Here is a 19,458-nt window from a genome sequence, read left to right as displayed (position 1 = left end):
CAGCTGTGGAGTAAACTGAGATAGACCAGAGAGATCAAGGGGGTAAACTGATCCACTTACTTTTTCCACTCTGAAACTACCATAACAACACAAATTGTAACAGTTAGAATCCTGACAGCTAGATTGAAAACCAAATATTCCAAAACTAATGTCGGACTAGTAACAGAATCATGGGGTTTGGTCAATTAAGAAAAACATTTGAAAGTAACTCTGATCAAATGCACCGTATAATTCATATTCAATAATTAACATTCAAATGACAGATAGAACCAGTTAGATTAAAACACAGTCTGGGGGTCAGAACACGGACCCTTAGAGCCAGCTAATGTCTGGGGGTCAGAGCAAAGAACAATCAGAACCAGCTAGAACAGCCTGGGACCCAGAACACAGGACTAGACCCAGCTGTCATTTTCCATCTTTTGATTCTTTGATTAATATTTTTCTGCATTTGTTGTATTGGGATCATTCATTGAATAAAGACATATTACTTAGAGTCTATTGATGTTAAAGGTCACTCTCCTGTCCCCCACATACATACGTGCCAAACCATGCCCTTGCTGACACCCCTATAACCATTCAACCCCAACCTCCAGCCCACATCAAACTAGTCACCTTGCTACCTCAAATATAATGGATTCATTAAAAGAGGGCACAAACACTGTCTCACTTTACCCCACAGCATTTGTCTCACTTTACCCCACTGCCACAATTTGAGAAAAAAACTAAGGGGCACTTTACACGACAACACGAAACGGTGCAAACGCGGAAATATTCCCACGGTTGCACTATATCATGTACATGAAAACAGCAAACGCAGGCATGAAACCGCAAGTTTTTGAGATCACCTCCCAGGGAGGATTTTTTGGAAAACACGACGGAAACCATTTTCCCTTGTAACGCTGACGTCACGGCTCCACTTCACGTATGCATAGTCTATAACATTTGCTGTCAAAATACCCACACGCGAGTTCTAAAGTTAGAAGACAACATAACATGCACGGTGTCTCCGCGGCACCATCACTGTGATCAGCGGAGTGTCGTGCAGGGCTTAAATAGGCCTATAACACTCGCCAATTTAGTCTATAGTCTATTAGTAAGTTATTGATACCATGCACCCGCCACTTTGTCTGGGGAAAGATTTGTGCTCTGCCGGTTTTTCTAGCAAAATAAACGTGTGTAGCTTCTGTATGCCAGCGACACGGCTCTCTCTACATTAAAAAACACCTATCCATAGTTCAGCGCGCAGCGGTTAAGTTACTGTTCAACAAAAGGAGCATTAAGGCTACGGCTTCACAGTAGGGGAGAACGGGGTAATTTGTCACACGGGTTGGTTGTCACAATCGTTATATCTCGGAACCAGAAGGCGCTGTCTGTGAAATTTTGGTAAGTAAATATCCAGAATTGGGATCAGAGGTCACCTACATAGTCTTCCTTGGAGTTAGACTGCTGAATTTGAGGTGAGAGGACTGTTTGTGTTTTTCATGTCAAATTGAAAATATTTAGCTCCTCAGTATTTTTCTTCTAGGCTTTTACAGAATGGGTTTATAACAAAACACTTGTTACCCATAAAAAGTGTGAAGGGTAAACTATAGTTTAGATTGTGGTTAGCAAGCCAATTAGTTGTCAGATGGTTGTTGGCCTTGATGCTAGCAAAAAATTCAAGTTGGGGTTGGTAGTTACATTTTTGGGGGGGTTGGTTGTCACAAGTTATCCAAAGGCTACAGCCAGAAAAGGAACCCAATAACGAAATAAATTGTCAAGCTGTATCCTCACTGACACCCCACAGAAGGAAAGAATAGAGCAGGAAAAGGCAGCTAGCATGCAAAGGAAAAAGGGCAACAAAATCAAAACAACCCAGTGCATCCCAAACTAGACAAGCTGCCAAGGCTACATTAAGTTATATAGGCCTATTTGTCAACTTGACAATGCAATTAAACTTTCAAATTTAGTTCTACTTTATTTCCTTCTTTTCAAGATTATTCCCATTAAGATAACATTGTGACAAACAACCCCATAGTGTATGACAACCGACCCCTTGATGGGGTTGATTGTCACAATGTGTAAGGGTGTCTTTGATGATTAATTTCTTCTTTATTACAATAAGATAGAAAAAGTGAGGGGTACACATTTCAAGCCAACACTTTGAGCTTCAATGTAATGTAGGAATGACTATCGAAAGATGTTTAGGTGATGAGCAATTCTCAGTAGAGTAAAAAGTTTGCCTACTTACCCCGTAGAAGGAAGCCCTTTCTGCGCCCACGCCACAGGTACAGTCCCATGGAGTTTGCAAAAGCTCATTTAGACAAGCCAGATTCATATTGGAAGAAAGAGCTTTGGACTGATGAGACAAAAATTAAGTTATTTGGTCATTATAAAAAGCGTTTTGCATGGCGAAAGAAGAAAACTGCATTCCAAGAAAAACACCTGCTACCTACTGTCAAATTTGGTGGAGGTTCCATCATGCTGTGGCCACTTCAGGGACTGGGGCCCTGGTTAAAGTCAACCCAGTTTCAACAGATTATTCAGGATAATGTTCAAGCATCAGTCACAAAGTTGAAGTTGCGCAGGGTTTGGATATTCCAACAAGACAATGACCCTTAACACAGTTCAAATTCCTGCAGAGGGAAAAGTACAATGTTCTGATATGGCCGTTGTTGCAGTCCAATGACTTGAATATCATTGACAATCTATGGGATGATTTGAAGCAGGCTTTCCATGCTCGGCAGCCATCACATTTAATTGAACTGGATCGCTTTTGTATGGAAGAATGTTAAAAATACCTACAACCTGGATCCAGACACTCATCACAGGCTACCAGAGGCGTCTAGAGGCTGTTATTTTTGCAAAAGGAGGCTCAACTAAGTACTGATGTCATTTTAGTTTTGGGGTGCCCAAATTTATGCACCAGTCAAATTTTGTTATGATGCCTATTGCATATTTTCTATTATTCCAATAAACAAAATGACACTGCTGAATTTCTTCTGTTTCCCTAAGGTATGTCATATATGAAAAGGAATTTGCTTATTTGAAATCCCAGCTAATGATGAACAAAAATGCCCAAAATTAGAAGGGGGTCCCAAACTTTTTCATATGACTGTAGGGGAGAGTGGCCTAATTTTGCAACTTTTCACTCAAAGTGACTTTAAAGTAAGGCCTTGACAGTAAAGTCTCCAACTCAAATATGTACATATATTTCAGGGTGTTGTGCATCCCTGGCAATAAAAACTTTGAATCTGGAATAAACTGTTGAAGAAATATAGCTTTCGGAAAAAAAGTTGTCTTGTTGCACAACTTGCCCCCGGTGTGGTGTAAGTTGTGCGGTTGGAGAGAATACCATGGGGTAAATTGTGCCATTGCTATATATCTCATAAACTGTAATGCAAGACAAATTCATTAGACAATCACTTATTTAAGGTGTATTTAAAGTAAATAAAGTAAATAGTTGACAAAGATTGAAGGACAATTTTCTTAAACAAGGACTAGCAGATCTAATGGTTTTACCTGCAAAGCTCACAATGACAAAGTCACCATCATCATCTTTCTGGCCATCTGAACTCTCATCAGTGGTGTCGTTAAGTGGAATTGAGATGTCACTCTCTTCTGAGCTACTGTAGACAATCACTTTCTTTTGGTGACCAGCGTATACAGCCATGCCACTGGCACAACTCTCAGAAATGTACTTTGCACTAGTTGCTCCGTGCTTGTGGAACCAACTGCCACCTGACAAATGTGATTCCCTCGACATTTCTGCCTTTAAATCAAGGCTCAAAACCCATATGTACACCCTGGTGTTTCCTCCCCATTAACTATCTTACCTCTTCACTACTATCTGTGTTTATGTGGATGTATGGGCTTTACGTTTTTTATTTTGGTTATTGTTATTTTACCTTCATTGTTTACCTACTGAATGCACTATGTACAGCACTTTGGACAGTGCAAACTGTCATAAATGTGCTTTTATAAATACATTTTACTTACTTATAACTCACCTAGGCCCTTTGGCACAAATCACCCCAATCCCAGAAATTTGGATAATAAGCATGATGCAGCAATTTAGGGCTGACATCGTGCTAACTGTATAGACTCAAAATGTAGCATACCAAAGCACTAAAACATGTGTCAAATGTTTTCAAACTTGTCTATAATTGTTCAGACACAATAATCAAAAAACCTTGATCATGGAAATTTTACTTTGAAAGGCAAAACACAGTTTTTTGAGCTTAAATGTGCTTATATCTTATTCCTTGTGTCTCCCTTCTTTACAGGATGAGTCAACTGGATGGCTCTTCTTAAATATGTGGTCACATTTCCAATTTCTTCCACGGTTTTCTAGAAACAAGGGGTGGCACAACTTCCAAAATGCACAACTTAGGCCACTCTCCCCTATAGGGGAAGGTGGGGTGATTTGTGCAACTTTTTACTCAAAGTGATTTTAAAGTGAGGCCTTGACAGTTATGTCTCCAACTCAAATATGTACATATAGTTCAGGATGTTGTGCATCCCTGGCAATAAAAACTTTGGATCTGGAATAAACTGTTTAAGAAATATAGCTTTCGGAAAAAAAGTTGTCTTGACGCACAAATCACCCCACTACGTGGGGTGATTTGTGCGTCATTGTGTCACAATGACAAAGTCACCATCATCATCTTTCTGGCCATCTGAACTCTCATCAGTGGTGTCGTTAAGTGGAATTGAGATGTCACTCTCTTCTGAGCTACTGTAGACAATCACTTTCTTTTGGTGACCAGCGTATACAGCCATGCCACTGGCACAACTCTCAGAAATGTACTTTGCACTAGTTGCTCCGTGCTTGTGGAACCAACTGCCACCTGACAAATGTGATTCCCCCTACATTTCTGCCTTTAAATCAAGGCTCAAAACCCATATGTACACCCTGGTGTTTCCTCCCCATTAACTATCTTACCTCTGCACTACTATCTGTGTTTATGTGGATGTATGGGCTTTACGTCTTTTATTTTGGTTATTGTTATTGTACCTTCATTGTTTACCTACTGAATGCACTATGTACAGCACTTTGGACAGTGCAAACTGTCATAAATGTGCTTTTATAAATACATTTTACTTACTTACTTACTTATAACTCACCCAGGCCCTTGCGCACAAATCACCCCATCCCCAGAATTTTGGATAATAGGCATGATGCAGCAATTTAGGGTTGACATTGTGCTAACTATATAGACTCAAAGTGTAGCATACCAAAGCACTAAAACGTGTCAAATGTTTTCAAACGTGTCTATAATTGTTCAGACACAATAATCAAAAAACCTTGATCATGGAAATTTTACTTTGAAAGGCAAAACACAGTTTTTTGAGCTTAAATGTGCTTATATCTTATTCCTTGTGTCTCCCTTCTTTACAGGATGAGTCAAATGGATGGCTCTTCTTAAATATGTGGTCACATTTCCAATTTCTTCCACGGTTTTCTAGAAACAAGGGGTTTTGCAACTTCCAAAACGCACAAATCACCCCACCTTCCCCTATATATATATTTTTTTTTTTTTTTTTACTTTTTTTACTTGTGAGAGTAGGTGGGACTTCGCCCCACGTGCCCCTAATGACCAGTCGCCACTGAGCATACAACACTCTCAGTCCTTAATCCCTTGATTCAGATAACTCCAACTCCAAAACATATAAGTGGCTACGAAGAACTTGCAGTTTTTGTTGATCCTAGTGGCACCTTTGGTTGAAATTGGTAGTGTTTTTACAACACCAGTATATTTAGTACAGTTAGGGAAACACAACAGTCTAGCAGCAAGTGCTCAAATAAGGCTTTAGTTTTCGAGATACCCCTACCCGAGGTAGAACAAACCTCAACAATGATTTTTTTTATCTTTAGAATGTCCTGTTCATGAAATTGATTCTTGAGCATTTTTATCTTTGGGCGAAATGTGTTTTTTTGGTTATTCTTTAGAACTACTCCAGTCCTAGCCTGGTCCAACCAGACCATCGTACTTCATTTCATTTGTACAGAAGGTCTGGAAGTGCTGTAATTGGCAAACGTTCACTCACTTGGAGGCGGGTGTCTGTTGAAGTTTATAACTATTGGATCTGCCCAGTGCCACTCTGGATTAGCCAACCAATCGCATCACGTTTGGTCGTCACGTGTGTCATGAGCCGGCTTTTGACGGTGCGTTCCAGTTAGACAGGGAACTCGGAAATTTCCGACTTCACTACATATTGTAGTATATGAATCTACCGGTACCTGGCAACAGTAACTTGTTAGAGCCTAACGTTTAGTTATTTGGACGAGAAAGGTTTTAGGCGTCCATACTTTCGCGAGCAGATGCACTGGAACACAGACAGGTCGGAACTCGGAACTACCAAGTCGGAAATCTCCTTCTTCCGAGTATAAAGGAATGCAGCATTCAACTGAAACTGGAGCGCGACTTCGACGTCATCGTTCTCAGCCACTCGCTCTGTTCGCTGATTGGACGGCTGTAGATTCTCCGGAGAATCTGGGAAATGCGCTGTACACCCAGACTGACTACTGAAGGGAAAATAAAGTTTGGCCGGAAGTAGGCGGGCGGGCGGAGCCAGGCTACTCCAGTCCCTGACAAAGAGCCAAATTAGGCCATTCCGAATAGGGGAAATGTGACAAAAAAGCCCATAACTTGGGAATGCTCACTCTTTTCTTCATCAGATTTGCTGAGGTACTAACCAGGTGTCTGTCCCACATCACCAAAAAGTTAAAATGTAATTTAGCAAAACATTTATTGATATAGGGTTCTGTATACATAGCTTTAGTTTAGGCGGAAATTGTACTTTTGTGGTGATAGGAAAAGAGGGTTCCTTTACTTTACTCTCAAATATCACCAAAACATAAATCCCTACCAAATATACCATTTATGTATTGTCTAGGATGCTATTGAACAATAACCAGTGGTTGTATGAAGATATCTATTACAGTTCAATTTCTAATGAGATTTCTCCAGAAGTACTCTTCATATGCAAAACAAATCCAGTGGACTTGGCCAGCAGCTCATGGTGAAGATAACTTTATTGTGATGTTTGGTGGTTTCCACATTAAGATGGCAGCACTCAAGGTACTTGGCATCATCTTGGAAGGTAGCGTGTAGAGCACTTGTTCAAGCTGGAGTTGCTACAACAGGGACAGCCGATTCCTTTCTGAAAGCCTGTCACGTGACGCCCCTGCCATGCTCATCAGGTCACAGCCAGCAGCCTATATCTTCTCCTGCAAAGGGCTTTCACCGAGTACAAAAATGACCTGGAGGAGGGTCATAATCCTCTGTCCTTGGAAGACTGGTGTAGTGAAAGAGCTTTGTCATGTCCCCAGTTCCACTTCTGGTCCATTGTCCTGCAGCTGGAAATAGAGTAAATGATCAATGTGCGATCAATAAGAGAGGCCAACTTCCTACTCTATATAGATGCCCTGACCAAGATCGTGCTTTGGTTCTTTGCTTTGGGACACACCCACTATGCCAGATGAATACCAGTCCACTTGTGTGGCATGATTTCACTGTAGAATACACATCCTGATGTCCATGAGCAGTTTCTGAAAGGAAACTTTGATGTGAAGAAAATAACACACTGCCTCTCAGCTTTTGACCAAGCGGTGGTGTTGTGGGACTTAAAGAGAACCCTGCAGCTCTGCGACGCTGGATGGTGTCTGGCCCCGAGATGGCAAGTGTGGTTGGAGAGTTTGAGGCATCCACTGAGAAGAGAAGGGAGAATGACACCTGGCACCACGAGTAGACCAAACATGCACAATTGGCGTTTTCAAGAGAAGTTAAAGAACTAACTAGCGCTATACACTCACCGGCCACTTTATTAGGTATAGTGGTTAATTTTCTTGTTAACACATATAACTTATCAGCCAATCACATAGCAGCAGCTCAATGCATTTAGGCATGTAGACCTGGACAGGACAACTTATTGAAGTTAAAACCGAGCATCAGAAGTGGGAAGAAAGGGGGTTTAAGTGACTTTGAACATGTTAACGTTGATAGTGCCAAAAGTGTTGGTCTGAGTATTTCAGAAACTGCTGATCCACTGTGATTTTCATGCACAACCATCTCTAGGGCTTACAGAGAATGGTCCGAAAAAGAAAAAATATCCCGTGAGCGGCATTTGTGTGGATGAAAATGCCTTGTTGAAGTCAGAGGTCAGAGGAGGATGGGCAGACTGGCTGATGATAGAAAGGCAACACTAACTGATACACTAACAAATAACCACTTGTTACAACCAGGGTATACAGAATACCATCTCTGAACACAAAACGCAACCAACCTTGAAGCAGATGGGCTACAGCAGCAGAAGACAGGACAATAAAATATTGGAAAAGTCTTGCCTGTTCTGATGAGTCTTGATTTGGTTGCGAAAGTCAGATGGTAGGGTCAGAATTTGGAGTAAACAACATGAAAGCATGGATCCACCCTGCCTTGCACCATCAAATATGCAATGTTAAAAGTCGCTTAAACCCCCTTTTTCCCCATTCTGATGCTCAGTTTTAACTTCAGCATTTTGTCTTGACCACGTCCACATACCTAAATGCATCGAGTTGCGGCCATGTGATTGGAAGATTAGCTTTTGGTCCATATAAGCAATTGAACAGGTGTACCTAATAAAGTGGTCAGTGAGTGTAGACATGGGCAATCCATTCTGTGAAAAGAGCACTGTAGATCTTCTTGTACTTGATACTAGGGATGTTGCAGATTAAGCAGTCATTGACACTGTCAACCAGACAAAGCCAATCAAAGAAACATCAAAAGGAACAACCTCCCTTTATTCAGCCGGCCTCCAGTCCGAGAGAAGTCCAGGTCCCAACAACAGCTCTCATCCCTGAAGAGTGACTGCTCCCTGTTCTCTAGGCTTTATATTGTATCCCAGATACGTGATAGAAGTCTGGATGAGTTTATTTAGCACGAAAAACCAGTCATGTCCACTGGCATTGTCACAAATGGGCAAGCTAAGAACTGGATCCAAGTCAGACTTGATTGGCTGTTTGGAAACCCTGATTTCATCATAAGTGAACAAATCCAACCCCATAGTACAGGTCAACATACTTGATGGGGCTGGTCTCGTAAACATGCTACGACCTGGTGCTGCCTAGACCTTTTCTAAATATGCACAAAAGATGTTCTCACCATACATCCTGTCTAAGCTGGAGCATATCAACAGAGTGGATGTTGTGTGCGATCAATATTTTCCTGACAGTCTAAAGGCGGAAACACGCAGCAAGAGAGATGCCAGGAAAGAGAACAGTTCAGCCTTGTTGTCTTCAATGCGCAAAAACTCTGGCCATTTTTGAGGAATGGCACTTGACGGCTCAACTCTTCTACGAACTCCCTGAAGGGCCTGACAGACCTCAACACTGAAAAACAAGTGATTAGCAACCATCATGCTGAACTCCTCTGCACTCAGCCTCGAGATGTAGAAGTTCTTGCACTATGCACACATAAGGAGGCTGATACCCGCATCCTACTGCACCTTGGAGATGCTGTGAGTAAGGGTATAACAGTGTATCAATATGCACAGTTGACACAGATGTGTTAGTACTGGCAGTGACTGCAGCCCACTCTCTCAACATCAATGAGCTGTGGGTTGCCTTTGGAGCCTTCGGCATTTAGCAGCTCACGAGATGGCAACGGCACTAGGTCCAGAACGATGTATAGCCTTGCCGGTGTTCCATGCCTTTAATGGATGTGACAGTGTCATCTTTTGGTGGCAGGGGTAAGAAAACTGCGTGGGATACATGGAGGATCTTTGAAGATGTCACAAAAGCCTTCTGTGCCTTTGCTGCCATAGACAACTGGATGAAGCCTCTGAAGAGATGTGTTGTATTGCTATATGGTTGCACCAGCAGCCAGGAATCTGTCAATCAGGCAAGAAAGCCGCTCATCACCCAGAAAGGTTCATCAATTGACGGACTTCCAACACAACCAGCACTCATTCAATACAGAAAGAGGGCTGCCTACCAAGCTGGTCACTGTTTGGGACATATGATTGATTAACCGGAAGTGATCAACAAACAGACAGACTAAAACGACTATTGACAACACTCGTTTATTTTAAATGGCCCATGTTTTTATTTTCAAATGATGTATATGCATATGTTTTTTGGGTGTTACCTACAACTTTATGCGAGTAAAAGTTACTACTTGTAACTTACCTTGCCTGGTACTTTCATTGTGGTAACTGTTTATATCACTTAGCTCCTTCGGAACCTAGAGCAATGTTGACTTACTCAGAGTGGGTTACACGGATAAAATAGCAATTACACCTATCAAACAGGCTAAACTGAAGTATTGGTCAGGCTTTGAAATAGATATTTACTTGTAAGCATATAAGGTCAGCATACAACTCATGAACTGATTCTGTAATTCATGAAAATATGCATAACTCCGCTAATATTTGAAGGTTTTATCACAATTAATTGTGTTCCCTGAATGCCAGATATATGAAGTTGGGTACTTTCTAGCATGTTTTAAATAGCACCACTGCCTTGTCCATCCTTGAAAATGTAGGATTAGACACCATAATCAAGATCCTAGGTGCTCTACAACCCAAGCTACTGATACTATAACAGCTGCTGGTGGCCATTTTTAAAAATGCCCGCCATGGGCGCCATATGAAAAATTGGCGATGGCCCTATAGCCAAAAATCTTCCTTAGGGTATGCTCTAACAGTGTGCCAAAGCTCATGTTTGTATCATAAAAAGCACAATGCATTCACATATCTGCTGGACTATAGGCTATTATGCCACCTATCCCCCATTCGGAATGTCCTAATTTGGCTATTTCAGTGCAGGAGTACTTCTGGAGAAATCTCATTAGAAATTGAACTGTAATAGATATCTTCATACAACCACTGGTTATTGTTCAATAGCATCCTAGACAATACATAAATGGTATATTTGGTAGGGATTTATGTTTTGGTGATATTTGAGAGAAAAGTAAAGGAACCCTCTTTTCCTATCACCACAAAAGTACAATTTCCGCCTAAACTAAAGCTATGTATACAGAACCCTATATCAATAAATGTTTTGCTAAATTACATTTTAACTTTTTGGTGATGTGGGACAGACACCTGGTTAGTACCTCAGCAAATCTGATGAAGAAAAGAGTGAGCATTCCCAAGTTATGGGCTTTTTGTCACATTTCCCCTATTCGGAATGGCCTAATTTGGCTCTTTTTCAGGGACTGGAGTAGTTCTAAAGAATAACCAAAAAAACACATTTCGCCCAAAGATAAAAATGCTCAAGAATCAATTTCATGAACAGGACATTCTAAAGATAAAAAACATCATTGTTGAGGTTTGTTCTACCTCGGCTAGGGGTACCTGAAAATCTGAGGGCCCCTCCTGCTAGTCTACAAGATGTTAGGTCTGCCTGCTGTAAATCGTTTTGTCCAAGTTCCCGGGAAATCGATCAGATAAAATGATTATAATATCTATATAGAAAGAGTGTTGTTCTCGCTGATGGTCTTGTTAACCTTTACAGGTCATTTATGAAAACTGACAGACACACAGAGAGAGGCACATAACTTGACATCGTATGAGAGATAAGAGTCCTGCATGGTTATCAGAAGTTACCGATTTTCTTCACGTTTGCGTCGACATGACAATATGTACTAGTCAGACCATGGTTTTTGAGTTAAGACATACACGGAGACTGAAGCCATCCCTCTGGGAGCTTTAAGGTAACATAAAAGCCATGATGTATCAGACACGATAAGAGAAAGTCAACACAGCTACGTTACATAATGAAATGGAAACATGTAGGGTTTTTTCATATTGTTTACGGACCAAACACCTCTGGTGGTGTCAACACTTTTCAACGATAGGATATCCTACCTTAAAGGTGCAGTGTGTAATATGACATCATCAAGAAAGTTCTACAAAGTTCTAGAATGCAACGCTCCCTGGGTAACCCCAACCCTTTAGAATAATAACAGAAGCTACAGTGGCCTTCAAGGACAAGAACAATTCTACATTTTAAACAATGCACCTGATGACATTCCAAAAACATGGATTCTTCCATAAGACTTGCCTGCTCAATGTACAAAGTGTAATATTAATATTTGTAATTCTCCGCTCAGGAGGATAATTCAGATTATTGGCAGAGGTGATTTTACACCAACGAGGACATATTTATGAATGAGGATATTGATTTAAGTTAATTCATTACTTAAAATGTTACACACTGCCCCTTTAAGCTGTTTGATTTAATTTGATATGATTTATTTAGGATCACCCTTAGCAACACACATGACAGCCAATCTTCTTGGGATCCTGTTTTAGATCAAAATTGTTTATTTGTTTTTGGCAGGAGTTACTATGACAATAAATGATACAACTGCTTGAAGAAGTTCAGTCTAAAGAGTCAACATTGCTCTTTTGGTTTGAAAAAGGCTTTCCAAAAATTGACAAAAGACTGTGAAGTGTCTTATAGCTAGCATCATACATATCATATCAGAATCATAAATACACAGGGCGAGAAATTAACTGTCCGTTGTGCCAATAGATGGTATTGATGCTCACACATGAGGTTTGCCTTGATGTTGAGTGACGTGGGAACTGATATGGGACAGATGTCAATTTCGGGACACATCCTCAGAAGTGTACCTTCGAATCAGTGGGTGTTTCGGCCTTTCATCACTAGACACCCTCATCAATGGTGGCCAGATACAGGGTGATCAAGCCTGTGCTTGTGTCCCATGCCCAATCATAATACATTTCCTGGTTGTTGGAGCAGCCCACGGGACTATGCAAGTCCTCTTCCCTGTGTCAGGCCTAGAGCTGACCGCATACCTTGTTCACCCTCCTCCTGGAGGGCTCTGACCTGGGTTCTCAAGTGGGTGATGGGGGTGGGGATTATTGAGCATGTCATGTTGCTGTTATGAGCCCAGCAAGGGTCCTTCCGCTTGATCCAGATCCACTGGCTGCTTCTTTCGGCCGCTTCAGAGACTGATCTTATTGTCTGTCGCAGAGCCTGTCCATGGATGCCAAGGTCTTTCAGCAACCTGATTGTTGAAGAAGCCACAAAACCTCTACATCCCACTTCAACTGGATAGATTTTCGAATTCCATCCTCGTTGCTGCGCGTCTGCTGCCAGTTCTGTGTAGCGCAGTTTCTTGCACTCATAGGCCTCTTCAGTTGAATTCTCCCATGGAACTGTGAGCTCTATGATGTTGACAGACTTCAGTGACGGGGACCAGAGTACCAAGTCTGGTCTAAGGGTGGTGGCTGCAATCTCAGGTGGAAAGATAAGTTGCTGGCCAATATCAACTAGCATCTTCCAATCCCGGGCCTTGGCTAGCTGCCCAGTTTCTGGTTTGGAAGGGGGATGGCTGTGCTTTTTCTGTCCCTCTCGGATGAATGATGGTGCCGTGATGTAATTTGTTGTTCTCAGAGGCAGGGGCCCTCATTTATCAATCTTGCGTAGACCAGAAAAATGGGTGTACGTACATTTCCACGCAAATCTCGGCATTTATCAATATGGACGTGAGCGTAGGGTACGCTCAAATCCCACGCCAGCTCTCAGCTCGTGTACGCAAATTTAAAAACAGCTTGGACTCGCAGTGCAGGCTGTGCCGGGTAGCCGATGACTTTGTTGGACAATTATTAGAAGATAATACAAATGCAGTGCAAATAAGACCGAAATAAAGATATTAATCACTTAAAAATGAGCAGCTTATGGTGTGCAACTGAGTAGGAGAGCTGATTCAATAGTGCGCACACCGGCCACTTAGGAGGGCTGCATGGGACTGCGTAAGGGCAGTTATCTTCGACTTGGAGCAGCTGGGGGGACACTGAGGCACGGGGGCTGCATTCATTCAAAATGTTAGCCTAAGTATTAAATATGTAGTAGACCTAGACTGCTCTTTATGATACTAAAAAATACACGGCACAACATTCAGCTTAACATTTTATTTATTTGACGCACTTTGTAGATGTTAGTTCCTCTTTTAATGTGTCATTGATGCTAAAGCGAGCGATTTATTTCCACCGTTAACCGGCACGCTGTTCCTATCTGCTGGTGGAGCAGGACGGTGGGCGCTCTCACAGCTGATCGCTGCCGGGTCGGCTTGTGCAGCTGACGGCCGGGCTGACCACTCGTGCCAAGCGCATGCTGTCATACAGTAAAACGCTAAATGTGTTATTTTTAGTTTTTAAAACCCTTTTGAATAGTGCTATATAAAAGGGCCAATACATTCTAATCATTCAAATCTCTGCAGACGTGTATTTATTTTATGGGGACCATTATCGGACAGTTGGTGCGTCTTTTTCTCCTCCACCACTTATATTATGCCCGCAGCCCCGCACCCCCAGTTGGTTGCATTTCAGAACAGCAACACGCTTTTTTTAGTGGCGATTTTGAGTCAACACCAACGCTGTTGACCGCAGCAGTTATTTCCTTCCTAACTGCTGCCTTCTGTCGTTCTTTGATGCTGCTTGTAGGCTAATGCTCCGAAATGAAACTCTTTTTTATTCTACTTTCGCTGTTATTCTGTCAATTTCTACTTCAGGGAAGTGCCGTATTGCGCATATCCATGTCGTAAAACCTCTGGGCGAGGCCTCTAAACTGAGAAAATATAGGGGCGTGATACGCTCGTTTTCATCCGCCGCATTTATCAATAATGGCCTGGCGTACGCTGAGATTAGCGAGATACGACTGTTTGATAAATACCACGCGACACCTGGCGTAGGGAGGTATTTGCGCCAGAATCTGCACCAGTTTCCACGCAAAATTGATAAATCAGGGCCAGGGAGTTTGTGGTATTCCTTTTGCTCTCTAGAGCTGCTGCCAGATTCTTGAGGACCTGGTTGTGTCTCCAGGTGTAGCGGCCTTGTGTGAGGCTGGTCTTACAACCGGTCAAGATGTGTTTGAGAGTCGCTGGGGTTGGGCAGAGGGCACAGGTTGGGTCCTCGCCATACCACTGGTTGAGGTTTTTTGGAGATGTGAGGACATCATAGGTGGCTCTGATGACGAAGCTGATGTTGCTTGCCTCCATTTCCCAGAGCTCCCTCCAGCTGATCTTTCTCCTCTCCAGGCCTTCCCACCTCATCCATTGTCCCTGCTTGACAAGAGAGACGGCCTTCGCACTTCTTTTAGACTCCTCTTGACGGCGCACCTCCTCTACCACCATTTTCCTCCTCTCTGACGTTGAGGCCTTACGCCAAGTTGGCTTACTTGCTGCATGTCCCTTGGGGCATGTCCTCTTCCCAGCTGGACATGCCCCACAATGTCGTTGTGCTTCAGGGCTGACGTAGCATGTTGCGCCGCATCGGATGATGTCCATTTCCGTCCAGTTAACAGGTTTGGTACAGCATTGCTGATGGTCTGGTCTCTGGAGTCCTTCAAAGTCATATGGAGTCTCACATTAGAGCACTTGTACTCTTCAGTAAGGCTTGTGATAGGCAGTTCAAGGACCCCTTTGCCATAGATGCTGATGTTAGTTAGACAGCGTGGGAGCCCAAGCCAGTTATTCACAAATGAAGTCATGGTTCGCTCCATCTTCTCCACAGTTGTTATAAGGACCTCGTAGATTGTGAGCGGCCACATTACCCGGGGGAGAAGACCAAATTGCAGGCACCAGAGCTTAAGCTTCCCTGGCAGCAGTGTCTTGTTGATGTTTTCCAGACTGTTGGTGATATCCTGACTTATTTGCTGCACTTGGTCTTTGTCCCTGAGGCTTGCGTCGTACCATCTGCCCAGGCTTTTGATGGGTTGGTCAGATACCGTAGGTATTGGGTCTTCACCAATGCAAAACTTCACGTTTTTAAGCTTTCGCTTGACTATTGAGATGCTTCGTGACTTGCTTGGCTTGATTTTCCTCCGGGCCCACTTGATGTTCTCTTGCAGTTTTCCAAGTAGCCGCCTGGTGCATGCTGCAGTAGTGGTCAGATTGGTCATGTCATCCATGTATGCTCGGATAGGTGGAAGACGGGTCCCGTTCTTAGTTCGCTCACCCCCCACCACCCACCTTGAGGCTCTGATGATGACCTGCATGGCCATTGTGAAGGCCAAGGGTGAGATTGTACAGCCTGCCATGATGCCTACTTCTAGGCGCTACCATGAGGTTGTATAGTCGGCCGTTGTGAAGCACAGCTGCAGGTCTTTGAAATAGGCTTTCACTAAGGTAGTGATGGATGATGGAACATGGAAGAAGTTGAAGGATTCCCAGAGGAGGTTATGGGGAACTGATCCAAAGGCATTGGCCAGGTCAAGGAAGGTGACATTGAGGCCTCTTTTCTCCTTCTTCGCAGCTTGGATCTGGTGCCATATCATACTGGAATGCTCCAAGCAACCAGAGAACCCAGAAATACCGGCCTTCTGCACGGATGTATCAATGTATTTATTCTTCACCAGGTAAGTGGACAGCCTCTTTTCGATCATGCTGAAAAAGATTTTCCCTTCAACGTTGAGAAGGCATATTGGTCGGAATTGACTGATATCTGCTGCATCCTTCTCCTTGGGAACTAGCACACCTCCAGCCCTTCGCCACGCCTTAGGTATCACTCCCTTCTGCCACACTATCCTCATGAGCATCCAAAGATAGCATAGAACATCTGGAGCATTCTTATAAAGCTTATACGGTACTCCATTCGGCCCAGGGGCTGATGCTGATCTTGCACACCGTACTGTATTCTCTGCTTCAGGGCCAGCGGTAGCCAGGGGCCAGGGTGGGCCGTGCCCACCCAAATGTGGGCTGTGCCCACACAATCAAAAAATTAAAATAAAATAAACTTTTTTTTTTTTTTTTTTTTTAGGTGGAAGTCCAGACCCTCTATCGGACGGACCTGTTCATTCGATGTCCAAGAAAATGTCAAATAAAATTCAGACAATTAATTAATACTAAAGAATATACCATTACCATGCATTGCTTCTAATTGTATTATTGGGTGGGCAGGACAGCCTGCCTCCAAGTTACCCACCCGCTTATAGTGGTCACTGGTCAGCAGAGCCGGCCCGAGGCATAAGCGAAATGAGCGGTTGCTTAGGGTCCCGACTGCCAGGGGGCCCCCCCAATTTATTTTTTTATTTTGTTTTTTTTTTAGTTTGTGTGTTTGATATCAACATCATATAATGTAAATGTAAATTATCATACAATAAAAGGAATACAATGTTTTGGTAGATAGTTAATAGCTTAATAATTGAATCAGTTCATCTGGGAGGTAATCCGAGGTTAACTGATCACGTCACGTTCAAGTCCATGGCATGCACAGTTAGTATTGAGTTTATTTAAAAATATTTGAAAATGGGGCTGCCCTCAGTTGCCCATGCACTGTGTATAGTCTATAGCCTATTTCAGCCTCGTCTGTGGAAAAAAAGATAACTGGACAATAGAGTTATTCTGCTTCGTTCCTCTCACTGCATTTAAATGAATTCATTATATTACAGAATATGTCCCGTAAAAGAAAAAGAGCACCAAGCCCATCCCAGAGGACCCTGCATAATATTTTTATATTATTTCAAATTTATATTTCTATGGAAAATCCATGTGTCTTTCTTCAATAGCTTCTAATTCATCCGACCCAGTGTCTCCAAATTATTTGTTCACACAAAATTCCTCAGATTTAGCCTCTTAATTTTCCTCTCAAAGTGCACCAGATTCATGCATTTCACTTTAAAAAGGTAAAAAAAATCTCCCGGGGGGCATACCCCCGGACCCCCCTAACAGAGTTGTGACCTCGGCTGGCTACTATTTTCACCCAGCTGGACATTGGAGCCAATAGTGGAAATACTATATATCTATGTGTATAGTATATAGCTCTGGACTACCACCATCCAGGTTGCCCAGTCCCAAAGCTTTCTCTTCAATCAGCTCAGGCTGCCTACAGTTAATACTGCGATAAAAAAAAGATACATTATGTTGAAAAAAAACATGCAAGAATCAAATCTCCCACACAGCAACACTCAAAGTTTATTTGCATATTGTGTTCTACACAATTCACAGTAAATGTGCCAAAAATCAGACGCAGAGATCTTACAAGGGCAAAAAATTCCGGCTTGCGCGCGCTCGCATCTTCGGTCTCTCTGCCCAGTGTGCCCACCTAAAATTTCTACAGGCCCACCCTAATCTAACTGTCTAGAACCGGGCCTGATCCTGTAAGACATTAAAGGTGGAGTCAGCGATTCTGGAGAATGCTTGTTGTCAAAATTACTTTTCGTCAAAATCAGTAAATATATCCCCTTACGATCCGCTACCTGAGCATACTGTGAGCGCGCTGAAAAACAAAACAGGCATGTGGCTAGCTACTGTGGGCCCCCATTTGTTAACATACTCTTTGTTTACATACCCATTTACAGAGCCTAGGATGTGTATTAAAACCAGTTGGGGGATTGTGAGGCGATATTCACTGAGTTTGACAAAAATTTATTTTGTCAACAAGCTTTCTCTAGAATCACTGACTCCACCTTTTAAATAACATTGAGTGGCGACATATGGTAATATTCGGTCTGCGGACAAAATAATTAACTTTTGTCCGTAATAATTTCCTCAACTGATATATGTCAGCCATGTAGTTGTTCTCTTATAACCACCTCTTTCTCTCTGTCCTGCCTCTCCTCCCCCCCTGATATCAGCAGCCGTTCCTGGAAGTGAAGGTCCTCGAGACGACCAAACGTTCTCGGAGAAACCTGGGCCTGGACTGCGACGAACACTCCACCGAGTCCCGCTGCTGTCGCTACCCTCTCACTGTGGATTTCGAGGCGTTTGGCTGGGACTGGATCATTGCACCAAAACGCTATAAAGCCAACTATTGCTCCGGCCAGTGCGAGTATATGTTCATGCAGAAGTACCCGCACACCCATCTGGTGCAGCACGCCAACCCCCGAGGCTCCGCGGGGCCCTGCTGCACCCCGACCAAGATGTCCCCCATTAACATGCTCTACTTCAATGACAAGCAGCAGATCATACACGGCAAAATCCCCGGGATGGTGGTGGATAGATGTGGCTGCTCTTAGGCTGCAGGGGAGATGCACACACTTGTGTACAGCCACCATGGCATCAAACCACCCAAAACCCTTACGGAGCTCTCCCCTGGCACCAGAACCCACTCCTCTGCACCAGAATTCACTTTTGCTCAGCCACAAAATCATCCCACTGAGTTTCCATTCCAGTTATTAAATTGATTCTAACTGTAAAAACAAACATAAAAAAACAAACACAAAAAAACACAAAAAACAAAAAGTTATAAATGAAAGATGAATCAAAAAAAGGACTGAGTGATGGAAATACAGTACATTATGAATGATTTAAAGAGGCTGTCCTTGTGAAGCAGCTTCAGAAAACGGTAAAGAGACAAAACTATGTTATAGAGTACGTGTTAGTTTTGTGGGTTTTAAAGATTTTGTTTTTTTTAAACGGCATCTTTGTGCAATGTCCAGGTTAGTCGATCGAGATGACAGGAGACATGAGCATTTACAATGTTTCTAAAAAAGCAATTTCAGTCCTAAAGTGAGTTTGGAAATAC

General features: G+C 42.7%; 1 protein-coding gene across 1 annotated transcript in view; it reads left to right on the top strand.

Moving 5' to 3' along the window:
* The window catches only part of LOC307249905 (growth/differentiation factor 11-like), a gene marked incomplete at both ends in the record, with an annotated part of 41,065 nt that extends 22,116 nt beyond the window's left edge, over positions 1-18,949 (top strand). The window contains one exon of the mRNA XM_080026802.1: positions 18,569-18,949. Within this exon, the coding sequence (XP_079882928.1) occupies positions 18,569-18,949 (381 nt within the window). The remainder of the gene's footprint in view (positions 1-18,568) is intronic.
* Positions 18,950-19,458: the final 509 nt, after the last annotated feature.

The sequence above is a fragment of the Ammodytes marinus genome, assembly GCF_949987685.1.
Source record: "Ammodytes marinus genome assembly, chromosome: 4".
In the NCBI taxonomy this organism is placed as follows: Eukaryota; Metazoa; Chordata; class Actinopteri; order Uranoscopiformes; family Ammodytidae; genus Ammodytes; species Ammodytes marinus.
This window is presented reverse-complemented; position numbering and strand designations above follow the sequence as displayed.